General features: G+C 41.2%; 1 protein-coding gene across 3 annotated transcripts; it reads right to left on the minus strand.

Annotated features, from left to right (window-relative positions):
* Positions 1-3,071: 3,071 nt before the first annotated feature.
* hipk1b (homeodomain interacting protein kinase 1b) lies at positions 3,072-18,963 on the minus strand. 3 transcript variants are annotated; one of them, XM_042219375.1, is made up of 18 exons: positions 18,623-18,963; positions 13,294-14,027; positions 12,941-13,132; positions 12,681-12,862; positions 12,431-12,554; positions 11,963-12,082; positions 11,720-11,806; positions 11,423-11,607; positions 11,192-11,342; positions 10,930-11,116; positions 10,601-10,719; positions 9,271-9,405; positions 8,031-8,191; positions 7,580-7,645; positions 7,078-7,245; positions 6,634-6,848; positions 6,428-6,540; positions 3,072-5,023 (listed from the first exon to the last, which is right to left on the minus strand). In XM_042219375.1, the coding sequence occupies exons 2-18, from the start codon at positions 14,023-14,025 to the stop codon at positions 4,547-4,549; spliced, it is 3,414 nt and encodes a 1,137-aa protein (XP_042075309.1). In that variant the 5' UTR covers positions 14,026-14,027; positions 18,623-18,963; the 3' UTR covers positions 3,072-4,546. The 3 variants fall into 3 exon arrangements, with proteins under 3 accessions (XP_042075309.1, XP_042075311.1, XP_042075310.1); XM_042219377.1 differs by lacking the exon at positions 9,271-9,405 and having other exon boundaries at positions 8,031-8,188; XM_042219376.1 differs by lacking the exon at positions 9,271-9,405.
* Positions 18,964-24,628: the final 5,665 nt, after the last annotated feature.

The following is a 24,628-nucleotide window of genomic DNA, read 5'->3' on the forward strand; positions in this document are numbered from 1 at the left end:
AAAGTAACTAAGTAATTAATTACTTTTGAAATTAAGTAATTAATTACTTTTGAAATTAAGTAATATGTAAAGTAATGGGATTACTTTTTGGGGAAGTAATTACTTACTGATTACTTTTTTCAAGTAACTTGACCAACACTGCTAATAACAATCCAGACCTGATAAGACTTACACACGGGGAAAGAATTTACTGATCATTTTACCATTTTTTCAAGTTACTATGAATTTCTCCTCATTAGTTTCAGTTTAGGAGGAATTTAGATACATGTAGGTAGTTAAATTCATGAATATGGCGGCGCGCACAAACGCAGCGGCTCACTGCTTCTCACGTTCGGTGTTTTGTTTTTTACTTTTTCTACGCGTGGACGTGTGTGTTTTTTTATTATTATACATCGAGTAGAGAGTCCACTTACAGTCGTCAGGACCTTCTGAGTTTGGTATTACGCTGTGCAAGGAGCATTACGTCGGACTACCACCATTTTCACAGGATTCCGGAGGACATAATAAGAGCTCCAGGTTGACTGTGAAGTTCAGACTCGTCTACATACCTCGGGAGTTTACTGTTGTCGTGGTAACGGCCGTGTATGTACCACCCGATGCTAATGCTAACTCGGCCATGGAGGAGCTGCGCAAGACGATAAGTAATCAGCAGAACTCCCATCCAAACGCAGTGCACATTATAGCTGGGGACTTCAACCATGCTGATTTAAGGTCAGTATTCCCCAGATTTGAACAGCATATTAAATGTGCAGCGAGGGGGAAAAACACACTGGATAAAGCCTACATCCAAAAAGGCTACAGAGCAACACCTCTACCACATCTAGGTTTGTCAGACCACATGTCCATGCTGCTGATCCCTGCATACACTCCCGTTAGGAGAAGAGCCCCCCCCCAGTCACAAAAACTGTGAAAACCTGGCCAGAAGGTGCATCGCATCAGCTGCAGGACTGTTTTGAAACATGGACTGGAGCGTGTTTGAACATCAGGACCTTGAGAGCACACAACATCAGTGCTCTCATATATTAACTTCTGTGTCAACAGTGTCACTGTGGACAAACGTCTCCAGGTGTATTCCAACCACAAACCCTGGATGACTAAAGAGGTCCAGGTCCTGCTGAAGCAACATGACGCCGCTTTTAGATCCGGTGATGGTATGCAGTACAGTGCAGCCAGATCTGAGCTGAAAAGAGGCATCAGAGAGGCCAAGGCAGCGTACAAGAGAAGGATCAAAGACCACTTCAGCAACAACAACTCACGACAGTTATAGTAGGGAGTTCAGCACTTAACTAACTACAAACCTTGCAGTACCATGTTGACTGAGGATAACTCGGCGCTTGCGGAGGAGCTGAACCACTTCTTCGCGTACTTTGAGGTGAAGGGACCAGAGGCAGCAGCGTCAAAAACATCGAACAGCAGCAGCAGACCAAGTCTCATAGTGCAGGAATATGAGGTGAGGCGCAAACTGAGGGCAGTGAACCCCAGGCAGGCCGCCGGACCAGATGGGGTAACTGCAAGGGTCCTAAAAGAGTGCAGACCAGCTGGCTGGGGTCTTCACTAAGATCTTCAACACTTCACTGTCCCAGTCCTGCATCCCTGCTGTGCCTAAAGTCAGCCACAATTGTCCCACTGCCAAAGCGTACTAACATTAGCAGCCTCAACGACTACCGACCAGTTGCTCTAACACCTGTTATAATGAAGTGCTTCGAGAAACTGGTCCGACGTCACATCATGTCCTGCCTGCCACCCACACTCGACCCGCTCCAGTTCGCATACAAAGCTAACAGATCAACTGAAGATGCCATCGCTACAACGCTCCACACCACCATCTCTCACCTGGAAGTGCAGGGCCGTTACGCCAGGCTGCTCTTTGTTGACTTTAGCTCTGCTTTCAATACGATACTCCCGGACAGACTAATAGTTAAACTGCTGGAAATCGGACTTCCTTCTACCACCTGCCGCTGGATCAGAGACTTCCTCTCAAACCGTGCACAGAGAGTTAGAGTGGGCCTCATCTTTCCTCACCCCTCAGCCTCAACACTGGCTCTCCACAAGGCTGTGTACTGAGTCCCCTACTGTACACACATGACTGTGTTAGTTCCCACCCAGACAACGCAGTCATCAAGTTTGCAGATGATACCACCGTGGTGGGGCTCATCTCAGGGGGAGATGAGACTGCGTACAGAGCTGAAGTTCAGAGGCTGTCAGATTGGTGTGCAGATAACAACCTGGACCTCAATACCACCAAGACAAAAGAACTGGTAGTTGACTTCAGAAGGAGGAAGTCCGAGCTGCAGCCTGTCAGCATCAACGGGGAGTGCTTTAAAAGGGTCTCCAGCTTCAAGTTCCTGGGTGTGCACATAGACACAGACCTCCAATGGCGCTCTAACACCTCTGCGGTTTTAATGAAGGCCCAGCAGCGTCTCCACTTTCTGAGAATCCTCAGAAGAATGGACCTGAAGAAGGAGCTGCTGACCGTCTTCTACCGCTGCTCCATTGAAAGTGTGCTGACATATTGCATCGGTGTGTGGTTCTCCAGCTGCACCACAGCACACAGAAAGGCACTCCAGAGGGTCATCAATATGACCCAAAAAAATCCTTGGACATTGACTTCCCTCCTTGAAGGACCTGTACAGCACTCGCTGTCTCAAGAGGGCACGCAGCATCCTACGGGACGGTACACACCCAGGACACCGGGTGCTTAAGCTGCTGAGGTTCCAAATAGACTCAAGGACAGCTTTTACAACAGGGCAACAGCCCTAATCAATGCAAACAGCTGACCTGATTGGCTACCTCCCTGGACTTTTTTTGGGGGGGAGGTAACAACAGTAAAAACAATAATAATATTTATATTTATAACAAGGTGCAATAATGACTAATGTGCAATACAAATATACTTATTCTTTTTTTTATTACTAAGTTAATATAGTGTGTGTCATATTATATGTAGTGCTGACGTAGGACAGTTTTCCAATTTCATTGTACTATGTATGACTGCGCAATGACAATAAAGAGTTATCTTAGAGAGAAAAAAAAGAAAAAAAAAAGGGAATGAATGAGGAAACGAGTCGCTGTGAATTTGAGGTTATTTTATTGGAAAACAATGAAATTGGATTACTTAGCTGAAACCTTTGTCCCTGAATTAGATCTAACAGCCTCTTTACTATACTATGTTAGGATTAAACACAGACGTTACAACACAAAACTGATGCAAACAAGGGGAAAGGAATTACTTTGGGGGAAAAAAAAAAGCTGATAATCCAAAGAAACCAAAGATTCACCTCCTTTAAAAATTCAAAAACACAGTGACTGCTGTTCTCCAAACTTTAGTATAGAAAACCTTTCTGAGACAAAGTAAGCTGTACATGTAAAGGACAGCTGCACCTCTGGGCGAGACATAGCAGTATAAAGATCTCTCTTTGAGACACGGGATAATTCATGAGAACGCTAAACTGAGACAGTTTGCATACATTTAATCAGTCAGTCCTTGTGTAGCACAGTGTGCAAGTTTGTTACAACTTCCTAGCAAGCATTTTCAGAGCGTCACAGGGAGAAAAAAGGAAAATCTCCTTTGTTATGGAGAGGCGTGGGAATTTGGGGTGAAATTTGTGTGTTTCATCTTCCCCCCCTCTCCCCAGCCCATGTGAGGTTTTTTTTTAAAAAATATTTATTTCAAGGACATTTGATTTCCCCGCTCTTACAATTTAAAAACAGTTTTTCACATCATTTCTCAGACTGGGCATCCACTCTGAATTTCATAAATACATTCAGCACTCAGTTATTGTAGGTTTTTTTTGTTGTTGTTTTTAAAGAGATTCTATTGCATAAGGACAATCAATCCTGGCTAAAAAACACTGTCACTACATTAACAGACTATCACATGTGCACTTAAATTAACACGTATCCATCAGTTTTCACCGTATCTCTTCTTTTAATCCACATCTTCGTGGACCTCGCTCTTCCTACCTCGCACAGACATTAAAACTTAATTTAATAAACAGAAGACATATGAGTAAACAAACATAAGTAAGGTACAGTCATTATTATGTCACTAAAAACACAGGGCCTCAGTGGATTAGTGTGAAAACTTTATAATAAGGTTCACAGGAAGGAACAAGAGAAAAAAAAAAAAACTAAAATAAAACTAAAAACTGTCAGCTTCATCAGTCTGGCAAGTCAGCGTCTTGAAGCTCCTCAAGTTTCGTTGCAGCTTGTGATAGGAGGAAAATCTCTCTTCACAGATAACCTCGAGATAAAACAGCTGTAAAATATGTTTCAACAACACCATATTAATACATCAGGATGCAATGGGGATAAAATGTGGACCATAAACAATTTAAAAGGGGAAAAAAGATAAATAATACAGAGGATCATTTCAATAACACTAAGAGTCCGTAAGAGCATATAAATGTGCTAGAGGTGAAACGCTGTCTTGTAGTTCAAAGCAGCAAACAATAAGTGACCAACAGTTACTCTACAGTTTAAAATGTCCCTTTGTGATATCATATGGGGAAGTGTGCCCCCCCCCCAATTCTTTGTGCGAGATTTCCTACAAATATGGATACTGCGCGAGGCGCCTAGGGCTTAGCTGGTAGGCACTGTAAACCTCGGTTCGGGGCGTCACACTAACATAAGGAGAACCAGTGGCAAACTGATGCTGGTAGGCTGCAGGGAGGCCGTGCAGCAGGCTGCTCACCGAGTCCTTGCGACTGGCCGAGTCTCTCCTGGAGGAGGATGAGGTGTACGTTGCTGCATAAGCGGAGGGGGAGTGTCCGTGGGTGCTGTGACCACGGCCCAGCAGCTGCTCCGTGGCCTGAGAGGCTGAGGAGAGGGCAGTAGAGGCCGGGTAGGTATATAGGCTGGGGGGGGCTGCAGCAGCGGCCGAGCCGGACGCCAGGGCTGCCACCTCGGGGAAGCTGTAGTGAGAGGCTGAGACGGCCTGGTGGAACGTCTGCTGGCGACGTAACGATGAGTCGCTGTGGGAGAGCCCCGAACGCTCCTGAGATGAAGAAACTACTGTGTGAACCTTTGAAAATAAATACATACACTCAATCAGACGCTGGGTACAACATGCAAGAAGATTATAGTCTGCATCTACATCTTTGGTATCGTCAGTTTTTTGTGCCAAACGGGGAGGAACAAACAAACAAACCCCCACTTGTTTTTCCCCTCCCTTTTTTTGTGTTCTATAACTGCCAGATAACAGATGAAGGTGCGCGCTTGAATGTTACCTACACCGCAGACAGCTTTGGGCTTATTAAAAGGGCTGCAATTATTCATCGAGTAACTCAATTATAAAAAAAAGTGTTACCGTAACTGCCACAACTGTCAAACCACCTACTGAACTTGCTCCAACATGAAGAAAAGCAAACTCTGGATTTGCTCCCATCTACCGCACTTTGTTTTGCACAGTGAAAAATCTTAACAGCTACAGAAGTTAAAATAAACGCATGTGTGTGCAGATGACCTGTTAACATAGTCTGAGTGGGTGGGTCTAAAGGGGGGCATAGGGTGCCCTAGTGCACATTTGACTTTACTAATATTATTTTTAAGATTTACGTTAATATAAAATCTAATGCATGCACAAAACACACATAAAAACACATTAAATCTACCTCAGGAGATAGAATACTGTCACAACCCTTTTGCTCTCTTCTAATGTAAGAAAGCCTTCCAAGAAGCCTGAAAACAAGATTAACTTGGCATGTAAATACAATGAACAAAACAAAAAATATATAGATAATCTATCTATACACTGTATTATTTTTATTTTTAAATTGTTACAATTTCTAAAATTAATTATTAATTTAATATTTTTTATTTACAAAAGTAATTCTGATTACTCAATTGATGGAATAATTCAATTACTAAAAAACAAAAAAACAAACAAAACAGCTGCAGCACTAATTGTGTTGTAAAAATAACAGCCGGAGCCTTAAGAGGAAAAAAACGAGGGGAAACTCCTGGTGCTTGACATAATGTGCATATAAAGCAAAACTAATGCTAAAATTAGATACTTTTAGATGTTCAGCTGTCCAATCGCTGCATATGGTACAAATGCAAACCTCACCGAAAAAGTTTCAATACACGTTTCCCCCAGCAGAGGGCAGTAAATACACGTAGGCCTTTAATAACAGGATATTAACAATCCTTGGGAAAAAATGTTTTATACCTTTGCTGGTAAAAGGTGCTAATGTCATAACTTATGACAGCTCCTGACCTTTTCACTCAATCACATGATGACATGGTGCACTCTGATGTAGCTTACCTATAACCTTTACTCTCCTCATATTGCTACAATCAAAATAAGGGCCCAGCCTCCTGTAGTTGATTAGTTGCGTGGTTAAGGACAAGGATTCTCACAAAACAATGTCCCATTAACACACATTAATTACTTAATGTAAAACCAACAAGATAAAACAAGCCTCACCTGGCTGAGGTTTAAAGGGTGCGACTGGCTTGGCACCAGTCCATGGCGCTCCACACTTTCCCCTGAACTGCACGGCTGTCTGTTAGAGGATCTCTTGGGCTTGATGTAATTCACTGAGAATTCAAAGCAGTAAGACATACTTAATTATGCTTTCACACTTCAGTTAAATACACTGCTAAAACTACAGCAGCACACGGGTGACTCACCAGTCTCCAAGCGTCCTCGGGACTCTGCTCCTCTCTCAGATGCCTGTGTTTTGACTGAAGGTGCCACTACTGCCAGGGACTTGGCCTGGCGAGATGACATAGTGCTTGCTGGGTTAAGAGTGCGTGGAAGAGGAGTCAGGGGGCTGGCGGTAGAGGAGTCCGAGTCGTGTACGGTCACACAGCTGATAACGTTGGTGCGCTGGCTCAGTTCAAGACTGTGGAGGAAGTAAGTGTAATTTCCCGGGTCATATCAGGCAAACGAGTACGTCAACAGCTTTCATTCTACATGAATTGGGTCCCAGTGCTGTCTATGAGCTCAAAGAAGCCTTGCTTTGCATTTCTCTCATTTACCTTGACATTCCGAAATTTCAACTTAGGAATGAAAGTGATCTGAGAAAGAAACACCACACCACTGTTCAGTGCAGAAGAGCATCCTGTTCTCACCTAGCAGGGTGGAACTTATGCTCATCCTCCGTGTCTGTGTCACTGTGAATCGTAATGATGCTGACCGCTGGGCTCGGCGTGTCCGAGATCACGATCGGCTGTGACAAGGCTGCGCTGGAGCTGGGTGGAGTCACGCCACTACTGACCACTGATGCAGTAGATACACCCCTACGGGAAAGAAAAACACCACCATCACCAACCATTGACTGTGTGTTCAACCCATCAGCTGCGGTACCACAAAGAAGACTTTAAATAAAAATAAAGCCATTTTCTTTGCTTCTAGTTTCAACTAGTTTTTACTCCCATAAGAAGGCTTTTTGTCTGAGTGGCAACACGTGTCGTTTAGCAGAATACAGCAGTGGATGCTGTGCCCTCAGTGCAGGTATAAAAAGTGTCCTGTCACAGTCACAGGCCCTTTAGCCATCTCTCCCTCGGTATGGTAGCTTAAACCCCAATGAGGACTCTTAAAATTAAACTGGAAGAAGAGCAGAGCTGTACCAACCTGTTTCTGTTCTCTCCACGTCTGGCTTTCACCTTCTTCCTCTCCTGCTGAGTCTTGGTAATGCTCCTATAAGGTCAAAGGTCAGACTAGTTTAGCCTTCATATTTGCCATTTTACTTCACCTTTCAATGCAGTATTTCTCATGTAATATGAAATTAACCAGTTCTAGTGTTGCTACTCAACTAAACAAAACCCCCAAAAGATTTGTAGCATCTTATTAACTTATCTGAAATGAGTTAATTGGAGGCCAAAATGTTTGCGTATGAAATAACAATAACATAGCATTTCAGATACTAGTTATGAAAAGCGATAAAAAGTTATTTAATATTTAAACGATTTCATTATTTTTATTCTAATTTAACCTGAAAGAAATAACATTGAAAATGATTCAGCTTTAAATTTGAGAAGCCCATCAGTCTACATGCATCTTTAACAGTTGTTGGTTGACCCACCGCCAGCTGTGTCCCTGCTGCGTGGCAGCATCTGAGGGAATCGTTTCCACAGGTGATTCGGTGACATTTGACTGATGGGCAGAGCCGTGGATGGCTACACCTGGGACCTGCTGCCATGATGATGGTATGAGGATCTGTTGGGTACCAGTGGGCCAGGCCTGCTGAGAAAAAACAAACAAAAAAAAACAAAAAACACAACAACCAACACTTGAGTACATGTAATATGGAAGACAAATTGTGTATGGATGAAAACAAATTATCTGATTGTTGGAATGGGCCAGACAAACTGAGCCATGCGGACATATAAATTCCAAAGACTGAATACAAAGAGGCAAGCCAATGGCCAATCTCTTCTACAGGCAAGAGCGCAAAGCTAGATAAGCGAGCAACCTTTCCCAAGCCATTCCTTAATTATAACATTGCCCTGCAACAAATCCACAAGATGATAATCATGCAAAGCACAAACAATGAAGCACTGTAAAATGTCAGATCAGGTATAAAGACAAGTAGACAGAACCATGGTGCCTGTTAAAGAAGAAACACTAAGAGATTAGTTGAGTTCCCTGCTGCTAAACAGTCTGCTGATGATATGTCTTGGGAAAAGGCATGCCACATGTTCTGGGGCTGAAACAAAAACCAAACAAACACAAAAAAGAAAAAAGTATGTGTCAGAGTCAGACAGGCTGTCAGGACAGTTTAGAAGACTTTGTTGCTGCAGCCCCCTCTGCTGAAACCAAGGAAGGACATGACAAGAGAAGCTGCAAGCAAAGCGCAGACCAACTCAGCAACACATGCGCTCCATGCCCTCAGCAGACCTATGGGGAAAGACTGGGGAATGAAACTGTGTGAATGGTGTGGGGCGAGCATGAGTAAAAACGCAGTGTAAATTTGGTCAATTTTGCACTGTGGAGGGGGTTTATAAAATAAAGTAGTAATATAAAATGTGATGCCAGAACACACACAAAAACGTTTGATTTTCCTATAAAAATTTGCATCAAACGACCATAATTATGAAAGGTGACAAATCCACATGTGAAGAGGAACGATGCTGAAATACGATGTGTAAAACAAAGATGGGCCCCTTACAACGCGTGGCAGAGAGGGAGCGGAACACTTGCAAAGAAAACAAAAAAAGAAAAAAAAAAAAAAGGAGAGCAGGGCAGGAGAGAGATGGCATTGTTAGTGGTAGAGGGAGTGTGCATGTGCATGTCTTTCTTCGGGTATGTCATCGTTGCTTTACCAGCACTGTGGCTGTGTGTTCCAGGAGGGTAGGCCGACCCACCCCAGTGCCCAGCCCAAGGGGCAGAGAATACTGCGGGGCTAGGCCTGCTGGGGGTGGGTGCAGGGTGGCCACCATCAGGGGTGTGCAGGAACCCTGGAGGAGGGAGGGGCAGTGTTAAGTCATGACGAAAAGTAGCGCCCTTCAAGACTGATACAGATTTTTCTCTTTTTTAAAATAAAAACAGGCAGAGCAGATACACCCAGCTGCACAAGAGATGCACACTGGCACCGCTGGCCATCTGGAGACCTGGCCTCTGCAGAGTGCAGCAATTATTCCTCAATTTAGCAAACAGCAATTAACCAGCTTTTGGAGCCAGATGAGTCTCACTACACATGTGGCCTTTCTCCCACATAAAAAGACTGGGAATAAGAGGCCTGGCCAAAAGTGGTGATCCAGTCAGCTCTTAAAGCAAATTCAAGTGGAGACACACAGTCAACAGAAAAAGAAAAACAAACAGAATACAGTAAAGCCCAGGCCCTCGACTTATTTCAACACTCGCATTTAAGTAGCTAACATCTTATGCCCTAAATTCCTTTGAAGAACCCGATCTGCCTTCCTCCTGGCAGTAAGACCAACAAAAGCAGGGAGAATTTTTAGATGCACTCAGTATATCCACAAAGGAGCAAAACAAGGCATCTGTGCTCCACAAACTGGTGCAAGTAACAGAGGGGTGTTTCCAGATTTTTTACAGTAACCCCTGAGCTGAAATTATTGAATGACAGATTATTCAGAAAAAAAGAAAGAAAAAAAGGTGTATTTATGTACGTTTAAGTTACATCAGATAATAAAGAAAACCCAAATACACCAGACCCCAGTTACAACTTAACCTCATCTCTTCTTCCAGGAAATGTGAATATAACCTCCATCTATGTTCAGTGTTGGACCCATTCAGAATGCACAGCTGTCACTCGAATGGTCACAATAAAGACTGAATCCATTCACGGCACAGAAGCATAGAATTACAAATAAAACGGTGAAAAGTGAACAAATCAGTCAAAGCCGCGGCACTTCTTTCTGCCTGTGGCACGTCTAAAAGCGGAAAAGTTCTCAGGTAAAGGTTGCAAACAGTCACACACAACGCTTTTTTTTTTTTTTTTTTTAAACAGTCATAACATCACCCACTGTAAATCCACAATCAAACTCACCCAAAAATAACTAGGGAACAGAAAAGGTTAAAAAAAAAAACCAAAAAACAAGATGCTGTGTCTCTTGATAGAAAATTCATAAATTAAAAAAACAACACAAAACTCAAGAATTCCTTCAAACGCTGGACCTTCCAAACTCTTACCTGTGTCAGCATACTTGGCTGTATCTGCAAGGACTGAGTAGACTGGTTCTGAGGTACTATCGGTACAGAGTTCTCCACCCTCACAGGGAAACTGGAACTCTTACTGGATGACTGCAGCCCTAGAAAACAAACGATGACAAACATCTCAATTATTAAAGGATTAAAAGGATCTACCATCTACTACAACATCTACAAATATTGTAGTAGATGGTAAAAAAACAAAAACAAGACTTTGTTGGTACAGAAAGCCTGACACAAACCAGCACAGAGGATTCATACCTTTAATACTGAAATCAAAGTGAATGTTTGTAATCAACTTTATGACTTACCTTGGATAGTGGAGGGTGGACAGACGATGAGTGTCTGCTGGAAGGGTTCCGTCTGGCTACACAGCCCAGCAGGACGCGTTGGGATCGGGACACTCTGTTGAGTCAGCCCGGGAATGTTGATGGTCGCCTGCTGGTACAAAGCTGGCTGGTAGTTCAGCAAAGGCACCGCACCCGCTGCAGAAGGCACCTGTTAAAACAACAAACCCCATTAATACCAGCAAAGACTACAGGTTGACAGAAGAGTAAAAATTTAGCATCATACCTGGTTATGCTGGTTTAGTTGGCTACTGAAGGTCACGGTGAGGTTGCCCGCTGCAGCACTGGGGACTGCATTGGTCGAGTAGAGGGATTTGCTGCTTTCATAAGAGCTCCGGCGCTTGCAGATCTCCATATTCTGGAAGCACGACTTCACACTGAAGAGGAATTAATACCATTGCATCAGCAAATGCATTTAAATAGACCAATAACTCTTCATCCTGCTACACACACTTACTGGGAGCTATGGGGATAGTCCATGAGGTGGCTCATCGTGACAAAGGGGTGACCCAGAGTTTTTGTAGGTGTGATCCTTTTGTCAGCATCCAGACGAAGCATTCGCTTCAGGAGGTCTATAAACTCTCTCCTGTCAGCTTTCTCAGCCAACATGTCAGTTCCCTCCAAGTGAGAGGAAAGGTTGACCTGGTAGGTTAATGACAAGAAGGGAAGGACGAAAAAGGAAAAACCTAGTCAGGCAATCACTACATGCCATATTTAAAGCCATTTCCTGGGTTATGCACTTATTTGGATATACCTGCATCATGTCATCCAGACAGTTAAAGATGTACTTTCTAGCCTCCTTAGATTTGATGCCCATCTCCATTTCATGTTCTGACGGGGTCTAAAAAAAGAAGCACAATATCCATTTATGTTTCATAACACTACCATTTACAAACATTAAATCAGTTGAATGGGGACAACCAAAATAAAGGAACCAAATCAAAACGAGCATCAAGTCTCTTTACAGCTTATTCAAGAAGATACTCGTAATATTAACCTTAAGCCTCCAGAGCGGGTAGCTAGAGTCAGGGCCTCGATTGAAGAAGCGGCTAGTCTTTGTGCCGGCACTCAGAAGATACTCAGCAGGCAGGCCTTGAGTCTGGGAAATGTAACGGATCTGGACACAGAAGAAAATATAGAGATAAAGCAATCACTGCACAACTGCGATGTTTCAAGTACTGTGTAGTTAAGAGTACTATAACTGACTTATTAAATGCGTATACCTGGATTTAGAGCGGCATGGCATTTTGGTTAATAGGTCAATTATAATTTGCCAAAAACACTCAATCTGATGTGAGAAAAACTAAATACCATTCTCTTACAAAGCAGGGTGGTGGCACATTCATGTAGTCATGCTTACTTGAAGAAAAATGTGACCTTTATTCGAAAGGAAGACTTTCCTAGTCTTTCTTTGAGCACTGTTTTTGCTAACTTGTAAGTCCTTGGGACCATGAACATGACTGACCTGGTCATACTCAGAGGCTCCAGGGTACAAAGGCCAACCCAGAAACAGCTCAGCAATCACACACCCTAGAGACCACATGTCAATGGCCTCACAGAAGGGCAGCCCCAAAATGATCTCTGGAGCTCTAAACAAGAAAGATGAGATTTACACATTAATGTGGGGACAGAACTGGGCTACACAACTGAGTCACATTAACACAACTCTTACGCATAACACTGCAAACTAAAAGGCACTTAAACGCTCCACTTGCCTGTAGTAACGGGACTGTAAGTAGGTTGAGCACACTGCTTTGGACACATGACTTGCAGAGCCGAAGTCGATGACCTTCACCCTGTAGGGCTGTCTAATGGGGTCCACCAACATGATGTTTTCAGGCTTCAAGTCTGCATGAATTAAACCCAGGCTCTTCAGTTTCATTAGTGCTGTAGCCACCTAAAGACATGAACACATGAGAGTTAGTCTGGGTGAAAAAAGAAGAATCAACTTTTTTTCTGCATTCAGTTTGCCAACCTGCTGCAAAATGGGGCGGATGTGCCGTAGGGGAAGTGGGCTGAACTTGCTCTGCTTGAGAAAGTCGTACAAGTTCTGTTCAAGCATCTCAAAAACCAAGCAGGTGTGACCCTTGTGTTGGAAGCATTCGTACGAACGCACAAAGTTGTACTCATCTGCGTTCTCTGCACTTAGCCGGTTCAGAATGCCCACCTATTAGGAAAGGAAAAAAAACCCCCAACTAAATATGATGAGAAAGACAAACGCTAGTACACCCCTATGAAGGGAATGCAAGTGTAGTGAACAGCAATTTGTGTATGTAACGTAAACTTTTAGAAGAAACTGGTACATCGAACAAAATCCTGTTTACTTACCTCAATTTGGCCCTGCCGAGCATATGAAGGGTGGTTTTTCAGAATTTTGATTGCTACAATCTCATTGGTTCCCCTCTTCCAGCACTTAGCCACTTGTCCAAATGTGCCCCTCCCCAGGAACTCCAGCACTTCATAGCCGCTGGACACGGAGCAGAGGATCTCATGCTGAACAAGCTGATAATCCCCTTCACCATTGGAGCTGCTGCTCTTGGTGGTTGGAGCAGAGTGAGGTATGGACTGGCCTGTGCCCCCGCCTCCACCGCCGCCTGTACGCGTGGAGTAAGTTGCCGCAGGAGCTGAGAGCTCTTCTAATATCTGGACGCTTCCACATCCGCTTCCGCTACAGTCGCTGGCCGCCTCCATCTTTCTCTTCTGCCCATGCCTGTGCCCCCTAGTTTCAGAGGACGTCTCGTGAGCATAAGAGGAGGATGTAGCCTGCTCAGTGACGCGTCGACTGGATCCACGAGGAAGACTGCCGGTGCTATCAGCTGCTCGCACCACCACTTGACCCCTGGAGCCGGGCGCTGTAGGGGGGAAGACCAGAGATGGCGCAAATGGTGGCACAGCCATGGCTGGGGTGAATGTGTATGCAGACTGGCCCGCTATGGATCCGTAAGCCTCAGTGGTGGACACGTCCCAGACGTTGCTTTCCACCTTGAGCTTCTTGACGCGGCAAAAGGCACTGGAGGAGATTGACGGAGGGGAGAACACCTGCAGCTGCTGGGAACTCATAGCTGTAAAGAAATTGAAGAGTGTTAGCCACATGGCCTACCAAACAAAACAAAACAACCCAAACAAATACAGTTGTGTGTCTTAGAATAACTGTGATACATTATTGTACTGTGTAAATTTCTCCAGCCAAACCTCATTTCTTTATATTTTGGTACCAAAATGGAAATAGATGCAGTAATTTAATGAAGCATGTACAAACATAAATAGAAATAAAGCATATAAAACTAAAAGAAGTCAGTATTTGGAAGGACCACATTTATTCCTCAGCACAGCCTGAACTCTTAGCCAAGCTTCTTGCCATTTTAAGTAGCCTTCAGGGATAGTTCTCCAGGCATCTTGAAGGACATTCAAAGTTGTTCTCTGGATGTTCACTACCCTTTGTTTTGGTCTGTCAATACGACTTCTTGAGTTACCACATTCACAAGTCAGGAAAAGATTTACCTCTGACCTTAACCTTGAAGTCAATGTCACCAAGATTCAAACTCGTCTGAGATTTTCAGTAAACTCACCTATGGCATGAATTTAAAATCCTACACCGCCATGTTCTCGAGTCATCACATTCACAAACTTGTGCCTATGCTGTCTAGCAGCATTATGACAATGTCCCATCATCCTTTTATGGCTGGAAAAAGCCAATTTTCAAGGGAGAACTCTGAAAGACATTCAGCAAGCCTGTAGAACTATTGCTTAACAAAAAACAAACAAAGAAAAACAAAACACCAAAACCCACAAAGAAATGAGAGATGCCTCAAGAATTTTGCACAGTTCTGTTTTGTTGCAAGTTTATTAGGTGCAGTGAGATGGTGCAGTGCATCAGGCTGCATATTAAATATAAGTCGACACCTCACAGTTTGATCAAATTCAACCCATATCTATATGCCTGCATATTAAGCAATTTCAGGAAGTATGCCTGATGAATGAAAACTGCATGAAACACTTATTTAGCTTTACAACTAGGCAGGATCTTGCGCAAGGGGTAGCTGCATTTCCAAATCCAAGCATACCTATTGAGGCATGAGGGGCACCCATGATTAAAATCATATTCTTTTGGAAAGTGGTAAATCATCAAACAAAAACAAAGGGCGGGGGGTGTCTAATGGGTTTTTGAGATTCCAAGTGAACTGAACAATAAGTCTTCTGTAATGCCAGTTTGAATCACATGGTGGTGTAGTGAGTCAATATGGAGTCCCAGACTGCAAGAGCCCAGTGTGGAAAGAAGAGGAAATGTAGCTCAAGAGGCAAATGTGAAAGGATGCATATTGGAGCTAACAATACAGCAATCAGTTCCTTAAGCACCCAGAAAGAGTCATTCCCCTTGTAAAGAAAGGGAATTTAGAAAGAAAAAACAAAAATAGTAAACATCTGAGTGGTACAGGTGGCGGCAGCAATGAAAACTTTTGGTTTTTAACTCTCCCACTTTAACCTTCTGTACGCCACAACTTTGTTCTTCTTCTTAGTTGGGTGACGGACAGCACAAATAAGAGTAGCTTACAGACCGGTTGTACCATGTACTTTGGACACGGGGTTGCAACAACTGCGCAGACCCTCACGCTTACTGCCTGATGATGACATTTACTGGAATGTTAGTGGATTCATGGATATGTTAAGTGTAATGCAATCTTAATAATGTTTGTTATTAATTTGCTATAATGCCAAATGTGTGGCATAAAGAAAATACCCATGCAAGTGTAGGCAGCAGCTCTTGCTACTTCTGTGCAAATACAGTTGGCAGTAGCCCAAAAAAAACCACATGACTGAACAGTGGGAAAACAAACGCCAGAGAAAGGCCCCAGCTACAAGACTCCAAGGATGCACGTGCAAACAACCTGAGAACGCTATGCAAAAGATTTTACAGATGCACAATAAAATTTAGCATTATATCTAATACACTTACAGAAGTTACTAAAATAAAATATACATGTGCTGTACTTTGTACTATTCTCAATGTGGTCAGACTAAACTTTTGATGTTTTTGTGACTGGAATATCTACACAGCAGTCCTTAAATTATGTCACTGGCATGATCATGTGACAGTTTAAAAATAATAAAATAGAGTTTAAAAAAGAAAATTATATCGGATATAAAAGTAAAAAAAAATTCTGAACAGTTGGGAAAATTTGTGTTACAGCATCCAGAACATATGAAAAACAACTTATATTTGATGTTTTGCAAAGAAAACAACAAAAACAAAGCAAGCTAACAAACAAAAAAACAAACAAACACTAAAATGAAAGCAGCTATTACTGTATGAGGTGGTTTTTTTGTATCTGTCATTCTGGGAATGGAGCCAGAAGTGCTCAGCTGCATGTCCAGTAAGAGGTGAAGAGGGTAGTCAGGATCCATTCAATAAGCACAGCCATTTACGTGACCTGTTCCAGCTGATTGAAGAATCCGGAAAGTATGTTGACCGAAACTGGATTCAGACAGCAACAGCAATGATGAATTCCTTCAGCAAGTAATATAGATGGATTTTGCAGCTGCCAGTTCAATATTCAGGCCACAGAAATACTATCCTGGAGTAAAGGGTGCGTAATCATACAACTTTTCCATCTCTCTATATTTCTTCCTGCAGCTCAGGTTAATGTCACCATCGACTCGAAACATCCTGAAGTCTGATACCAACCGACAGTGGTCCAGGAAGCACGAGTGTGTCACTTTGTTGCTGCAATGCTCCACGAAGCACATCAAGCTCCAATCACTATCTTAATCAGTTATGACAAGCGATCGCTAGAACAGCGACCGCTCTGAAACACCCATTGTTTCCTCAGTAGCTCCTCCAAGATTACAGGCCTCGCTTCTGCCAGTAGAACTGTCACCACAATGAGCTGATGGAAGACTTCCCAATAACTAAAATATGATGCACAAAAAACCCCACTAACAGAGTGGTAAAATGCACCTGGTAAAAGTCATGTTGAAGCAGGGGGTGGGAACTTGTCTGATAAAGTAATTAAAATTGGGGGATCTACTGCTACTCACCAGAAATAAAAATAAAAACAAAAATCTTAAGTGAAAAAACAACAACAAACCAGTGATTTTAAAAAAGGAGAGAGAGAAAAAGCCCTATAACAAATCTACTGCACCACTTAGGGCAAATACTGTTATTAATATGGGGACAACTACATTAAAACTTTCTGGTAAAACACTGCGCCCTAGTGGTGAAACCTTTAGTTAAATTTAGCAAATTCTGATTTTCATTTACTTTTAAGGGAATAAGCCAAAAGATTTTTTTTTTTAAAAAATCTGTTTTTTTCCATTTTTTACTTTTATGAATGGACCTGTAAAAGCAGTAGCAATGGCCAAATGTATATTCTGAGTGGCCCAATTTTTATAACTGACCTATTTGTATACATTAGAGCCATTCCACATAATAAAATAAATTACTTTTTAATTTCTTGTATCTTTTATTTGTAAGTTGTATCTTATATAATTTATTTCAGTCTGTTACTGTTCTTATTTTCTTGGAGCAACGGTAACCACATAATTTCCTCAGGGATTAATAAGGTATTCTGATTTAAGTTATTCTGTTCAATTAAAAACTTTCCATAAAAAAATAATGTTTCTTCTATAAAATAAATATTATTTGAAAGATTTAAGCCTAAATTATCCGATAAAATAGCTTCAGATCTGCTTTTAAATAATGTCCACGATCTACTTCTTAGTGGAGAGGGAAAAAAGTGAACACGCTTGTGTTAATTTAAGTTTATATAGTCATGCGTGTTGCTCATCTAACTGTAGGCAACGCTACCTGGAACTTGAGAGTGAATTTCACTGTAAATAACTGCGAGCTGTGTGTGTGTTTCTGTGCAAGTCAGTAAGCTGGTTTAGGTAAACCGACAAAAGAAACGAAACAGCAAGCAAGCATAGTGACAACATTAAAGGACGGACGTGCTTACGGAAAAGTTTCATAACGGCGTTAACAGGCAGAGACAACACGGAGAACATGACAAACACACCGCCCGGCAGTAGTGATCTGCTCTTTGATATCAGAAGTGTTTGTCGGTTAAATTAAGCTACTGGTCTTGCAAACGAAAACCTGTATTTAACACAAACCTATTGTCAGGCTCTTACACAGACCCACCTATACTGCAATCTCGATTAATAACCTGCACGACTCGTCCCCGTGTTCTGAAGCTAGTTTTCAATGCTGCATTTACCTCCTAAAAAAATCTGACTGACCCCTCACTCGTTTTTCAGTCGACCCTTTGTTACAACAAAAACCCCTCGAACTGCCCTGCTAAGGGTGGAGGGTGGAGATCTTCGACGGATCGGCTCAACCAAATTCTTTAGCTACAGTTTACCATTCACGACCGAAGTTTATAGACAACTGCTGTGTTCAAGCCACTGATGACACATCTCCATATCGCTACTAAAAAACTAAAATCCTTCATATTTCTGGTAGTTGTTTTTCCTGCTAAAGTAAGAGACTTAAGATCAAATCAACAAGGCAACGATACTTAACTCGCTAATGCTAACATGCTAACGCAGCCACTTTTTTTACAATATGGTGCTTAAAAAACATCTCATCCAAGCAAGCGGGGTCAAATCATTCTCAAGTTGCCCAGAACAGATGGTGAATGTAGAGTGACTTGGAACATACCGGATTTGATGTTAGGACAGCTTGGAAACAGGCTTCGTCCGAGGTTTAAATCCCACTGCAGTCTGCTGCCAATCCGATTAGCTTCCGCTAGTTAACCTTAAATGCTAGCTAGGCCTGCATTGTGTCTTCAGTCAATGGTGAGCCCGACAGCGAGAGAAGGCCTTACAGCGCAGAACCCCCAGAGGGGAAAAGTTCTCATGGTATCAATAAATGAATTCATCTAATCTTAAAATTTATACAGCAGTTAGTTATAACATGATTTATCCTTCTCTAAAATCGATTGCCTTAAAGCAGCGAAAACCACTTTTCACCGGAACTAACCACGTCCTTATACAGCTACGGATCCGACGTCATTTCCGCGCATTACCGTAATTAGCAGGAATTCTTCATATTTTATCATTAATGAGATATATATATTTGTTAAACAGTATGAATAAATAAAAAAACATGTACAGACAACAACGTACCCAACGCTGTTATGATCTCTCTATTGTCAAAAATATAATCAGCCATATTTGGAATCATGTTACACAGCAAGTGAAACAAGAGGGGGAAAAAAGACATGTTACGGTAAAAAAAAAAAAAAAAAAAGACATTGCCGTGACGTAACCAGAATATACCAGTAATTTTCCAGCTGTTGTGCTAAACTTTGTTAAACGAAAATTAAAGTTTGATCCGTTTTGGTGTTAGTAAAAATGATGATGACGATAATAACGATAACAACAACAATAATAGCAGTGGTAGTAACAGGGCAAAGAGTGTTATGGGCACATGACAGGGCCTAAATCAGCTAGAGTAGAGCAGGGGTGTCAAACATAGGGCTTTGGGCCAAAATTCCCCTGGCAAACACTCCAACCCAGACCACAGGACAGGTTTGGAAAATGTGAAGGTAGGAATAAACATTAACTTTTAACTTTACTTTCAGAAGTTTTACAGCTTTTCCTACTGATGATGATTTTGGCCATGACCATTCATGTTACAAAATAAAAAGGAATGAGATAGGCATGGAGAACACAACAGCAAGCATGTTTTGTTTGAGTTTGCGGCAGTGTGTGGAATTACCAAAATTAAAGAGGAGATAGCCTAACATATGAAACAGGAAAAGACCACTGTGTAATTCATTTATTTCAGCAAAGTAACTATATTCTAATTATCACCTATGTTTATGTGGTAACTGTAACGCAATAGAGATACTCATATTTTGTATTTTAATTACATAATTCTGGTACATATATTCAGTTACTCCCCAACACTGTGTATTGGGTAAGGTTCAAGTACATCATTCTCCAAAATGTTGTCCAGGTGATTTTGTTTTTGGTGCCTGCACTGCATCAGTTCTTCCAATGTCTGTATTGGCTTTGACTATGAGGTCTAACCAGTGTTTTATGTATTGATATGTGTCGCTGAGGCTGGACACTCAAAATCAGAACCCGGAAGAAGTCCAAGTCCTAATTAAACTTCTTAACAGGCTCTGAAATGTACTCAAATGTCACAGTCTGTAGATGTGACAAAGAAAACAGGTGAGCTGTTTATTGAAACACTTGGAAAAAGTTCAGAAAACAAAATAAAGTCCAAATGGGGAAAAATGAAATACTTTGTCCAACTAACTATCAGAATAAAGCAGTAAGTGAGAGGATTGATGAGTGATATTAGATTTACTGGATGCAACTTCAATAATAAATGATTGTTGTTGTTGTTTTTTACATGTTAATAGCATTTCACACTTTCACACTGTTCAGCAAACAAGTAACTTAGAAGAGCAACACATGTAGAGGTCCACACTGTGTTTAGAAAAGTTAAACTTAACATGGACATATACCCTTAAAATGTCCACTTTAGCAACTGTCACTTGCCCAGTGAGGCTTACCTTAGAAATTAATCTCTTCTTCCTTTTCTGTCTTCTCTTTTTTTTCCGCTGTAATCCACTGCAAGTGTGTGTAAAATCTGTCAGCACCCTGCAAAATGTTTTCTTCTATTAATGTTATGACAACATTCATTTGAACGAAAAGCATTCTAAAGGCCTCTGATACATTTGCTATGCTCCACCCTGGTTACTGTTGAGTAGCAATAATCAACCTGGCTTGTATATTTTAAAATTTCATCTTTTTGTAACATAACAAATTTTCCAGGAGCGTCTGGAAAGCCACAAATCTCTTTTTTTTTCCAGGAAAAAGAAGCATTAAGCAGCCAGTCTGTTTTTTTTTTACTGATGGACGACCATAGATTTAAGTGTGCTTTTAAGCATGAAATAAAATTAAAACAAACACACACACACACGCATAGTTTCCCTAGCTAAACAGCAAAAGATACCAGATCCTAAATTCAAACATTTTCATTCCTCTTTGTTAGATTTTAGTAGTTAGCCTGGAAGATTTTCAAACATGGTTGGTGTAAGAATGGGCTGTAAGAAAGTACTTGCTTTGTTATATCACACTAAAGGAATTACAAAATGTGAGTACCCATGTACAAATGCCTCTGTCTCCTAAGCCTAGTCTGACAAAACAAATAAAGAGGGATGCCCATCTGAAACAGTCTTTCATGTCCTTGAGCAGTCAAAGGAGAATTTATTTACTTCAGTAAAAATGATCAATAATCCAATAAGATAATACACCATTGCAATGCAAAAACTTACTGAAGTGGTATATACATGATTCAACTTCTCTTTTGTAACCATAATGCAAAAATTGCATGCACAGTTGTACTCTTAAAAGCATTTCACACAATGCAGCAAGAAGGTACCTTAGAAGAGCAACACATGTACAGGTCCATACTGTGTTTAGAAAAGTTAAACATTAATGTGGACACTGCATGTCACCTTTAAATTTCCACTTTAGCAACTGTCACTTGCCCGGTGGTTCTTACCTTAGAAAATAATCTCTTCTTCCTTTTCTGTCTTTTCCTTTTTTCAACTGTAATCCACTGCAAGTGTGTGTAAAATCTGCCAGCACTCTGCAAAATGTTTTCTTCAGTTAATGCTATGACAACATTCATTTGAACATAAAGCACTCTAAAGGCCTCTGACACATTTGCTAAGCTCCGCCCCCAGTTACTGTTGAGTAGCAATAATCAATCTGGTTTCTATATTTTAAAATGTCATGTTTTTGTAACATAAAAATTTCCCAAGTTTCCAGGAGCCTCTGAGATGGCACAAATCTCACTTTTTTCAGCAGAGAGAAGCCAGTCTGTTTTGTTTTAGTGATGGATGACACAAATTCAAGTGTGCTTACAAGCATGAAATAAAATGAAACAATTTCCCCAAGTCTTGTCCTGAAATGCCATGGTTCACTTTTTTCACAGAAGAGAAGCATCAATCTTTCTTTTTTCTTTTCTTTCCTTTTTTTTTAACTCATGATGACACTGATCCAGAAACGCTGTTAAATAACAGACTGTACCCTTATGTCATGTCAAACACAGCAGGCAAACGAACCTGTCACCACCTTGCATTGATTCATAAATATCCAATCATATCTAATCATACTTGTTAAGTTGCGACTAACTTTAAGATGTGTAACGCTCAAGCAACTTGACAGCATAGCAAGTCCCTTGTTGTAAAGTACTCATAAAGTTTTCACAAGTATTTATACTTTATATTTAAAAAGTATAAAATAATAAAGATAAATATAATACTCGTGATAATACGCAAAATTTTACTTAAGTAGGATTTTATATGTCAGATTCTTAATTAAAATTATTACATTAGTATTATCCTAATGTACTGTTAATAGTTTTGCTGAAGTAACTATGTTCTCCTGTCATCTTATTAAGGACGTGCAGTCGTGTAGGAAAAGACAACAAGGCTGTGGTGTGCTGGGAAAGTACAGCTGAAGTGGTGAGGGAAACTGCCAAGAAGGTGTTTGTTGATTTCTCTGGACAAAGGAGAGAAGGGAAGGGAACTTGGTGGTGGAAGTACAGTAAAGGGTTTAAAGGAAGAGACTGGAAAAGAAGAAAGTCGACAGTACTACTGGGAGACTGGGCAATGAGATGGCAAAGGAAAATCCTTATAGTGAATGTGATGTGCACTAAGGAAGGAAAGAAAGGACTTGTATCAACCGACTAGGCAGAGAGACTGAGCCTGAAAGGATGTGCAGCAGATTAGGGTGATTAAATATAGAGATGTAAGTTTTCAGTTAGTATATAGTGTTGGAAAGAGTACTTTGATGAGCTGATGAGTCAAGAAAATTATAGAAAGAGGATATAGGAAATTAGTGAATTAGTAAAAAGGGAGTTAGGACAGCTATGAAGAGCATGAAATGTAGAGAGGATGAAGAGTGGACAGGTAGTTGGTCCAGATGACATACCTGTAGAGGTATGGATATGTGTCTGCTCCTTTTGACCACCAGCCAGGTCCTTTGGGGCACTCTGATTGGCTGCTACTTAGCAATAAATTTAGGCTATCTAGGTTGAGAAGCACTAGACGTTGGATCATTGAAGTGTGACATTCATTGATGTGAAACACCTTGATATAATTATGACCAGAGCATTATGTGTTAAGATTAATTTGGAAATATTTGTTCATTTTATTTTCACAATTATTTATATTGCTAAGGAATGCTTAGCAGCAGACCACATCATGAAAGATCACTGATGCCACTACAGAGTCACAGAAAGTCTTCAGGACTAAATCCATCATCATGAATAAGCAGATTAAAAATTTTAACGCAGTTAACCCATCTGAAGTGCAGAATGACTCAAAATCCCTGACGTGTCTCTGTCAACGCATTTCGGGCAGTTTGTCCAAGGAGAGTTACCTTCGCACATGAGCAAACAGGCAGTTGATCTGGTAGTGACAGGCAGCAGAATTAGTCAACTAAATATGGAAGATGATTGGTCCTCTCGATGGGAAATTTGAGTATAAAAAAAACAAAAACAAGACGGAACAGTTGACCGACACAAAGTATTATGCAATTGTGCAAGAAGGAATCTTCTTTTCACCGAAGCACTTCCAGCTTAAAATATCACATTTTAATGCAAAGCATTACTTGAAAGACTGCTGCATGATGAGTCCTCACCTCAACAGACTTGTAATGAGTGAATCTGTTACAGATGGGCTCAGATTCAGAATCAGATGAGGAGTTTCTGCCTGTATAGAGCAGAGCCGATCATTAGGACTGTCCCTCGGAGTGGTGGTCAGCTCCTTCAGGAGCTCATGACAAGCTGGCACTGCTGGCTTGCAAATATCTGCCCACTCCTGCAACCGCTGTTCTGTGCGAGAGACCGTTCACAGTTGCAAGCAACATTGTAAATAAGAAGCGGTCAGCTCTCCTCTCGGGCAATGTCAACAAGTTAGTTTGTCTTAGGACCACATTAATGTGGATACATGTTTACAGGTTTTTGTTAACATGAATGTTCAAGGTGCTCAATAAACATTTTAGGTGTGTATATATTCCCTTTTTTCTTGAGTCTGTTTGCTCATGCAAAATGAAATGTGATTAATATAGATTAAAAATGAATGATATTTAATCGTGATTAATCAAAATTAATCCACAGCAACCCTGTGATTAATCCAATTAAAAATTTTAATTGTTTGACAGCAATAGAATAAACATGAACTTTTAACTGTATTTTCATAAGTTTTAGAGCTTTTCCTACTGACGAGGATTTCAGTCATGGCCATCCAAAGTAACAGATAATTAAATGACAGAAACCTTCCTGCTTTTTCTACTATATAAACTTCTATTTTTGATTGTTTTTTTTATAATAGGTCCACGGTATTTAAAAAAAAGAAAGAACATATTCTGTAAATAAACGAAAAACTCTGTTTTTTAATCACAAGACAATCTGGGCAAAGAGCTGGAATGTTAAAATCAATTCTTTTTCTAATACTTATCCCAGCGATCAAGTGTGTAGGTAAACCTGTTTACACTGATAGGAGAGAGGAGAGTTTCACTGGTCTGGCCTGCTATATGTCGCCCACAGTGTAAAATGAGTTTGACATCCCTTCAGTAGAGCATCTGCAAGTTTCTCATTAGGGACCCAGTGAGGGATAAATACGAGCCAGGAAATGTG

Source organism: Haplochromis burtoni, unplaced genomic scaffold (assembly GCF_018398535.1).
Source record: "Haplochromis burtoni strain Fernald_Lab_line unplaced genomic scaffold, NCSU_Asbu1 Contig_32, whole genome shotgun sequence".
NCBI classification, from domain to species: Eukaryota; Metazoa; Chordata; class Actinopteri; order Cichliformes; family Cichlidae; genus Haplochromis; species Haplochromis burtoni.

Excerpts from the sequence above, each read along its gene's own strand:
- hipk1b (XM_042219375.1), bottom strand. The coding sequence starts at position 14,025 with ATGAGTTCCCAGCAGCTGCAGGTGTTCTCCCCTCCGTCAATCTCCTCC. Across the intron at positions 13,133-13,293 it reads CTCGGCAGGGCCAAATTGAG|GTGGGCATTCTGAACCGGCT; the intron begins GTAAGTAAACAG and ends CTTTCCTAATAG. Across the intron at positions 7,646-8,030 it reads CAGCAGGGACACAGCTGGCG|GAGCATTACCAAGACTCAGC; the intron begins GTGGGTCAACCA and ends TTGACCTTATAG.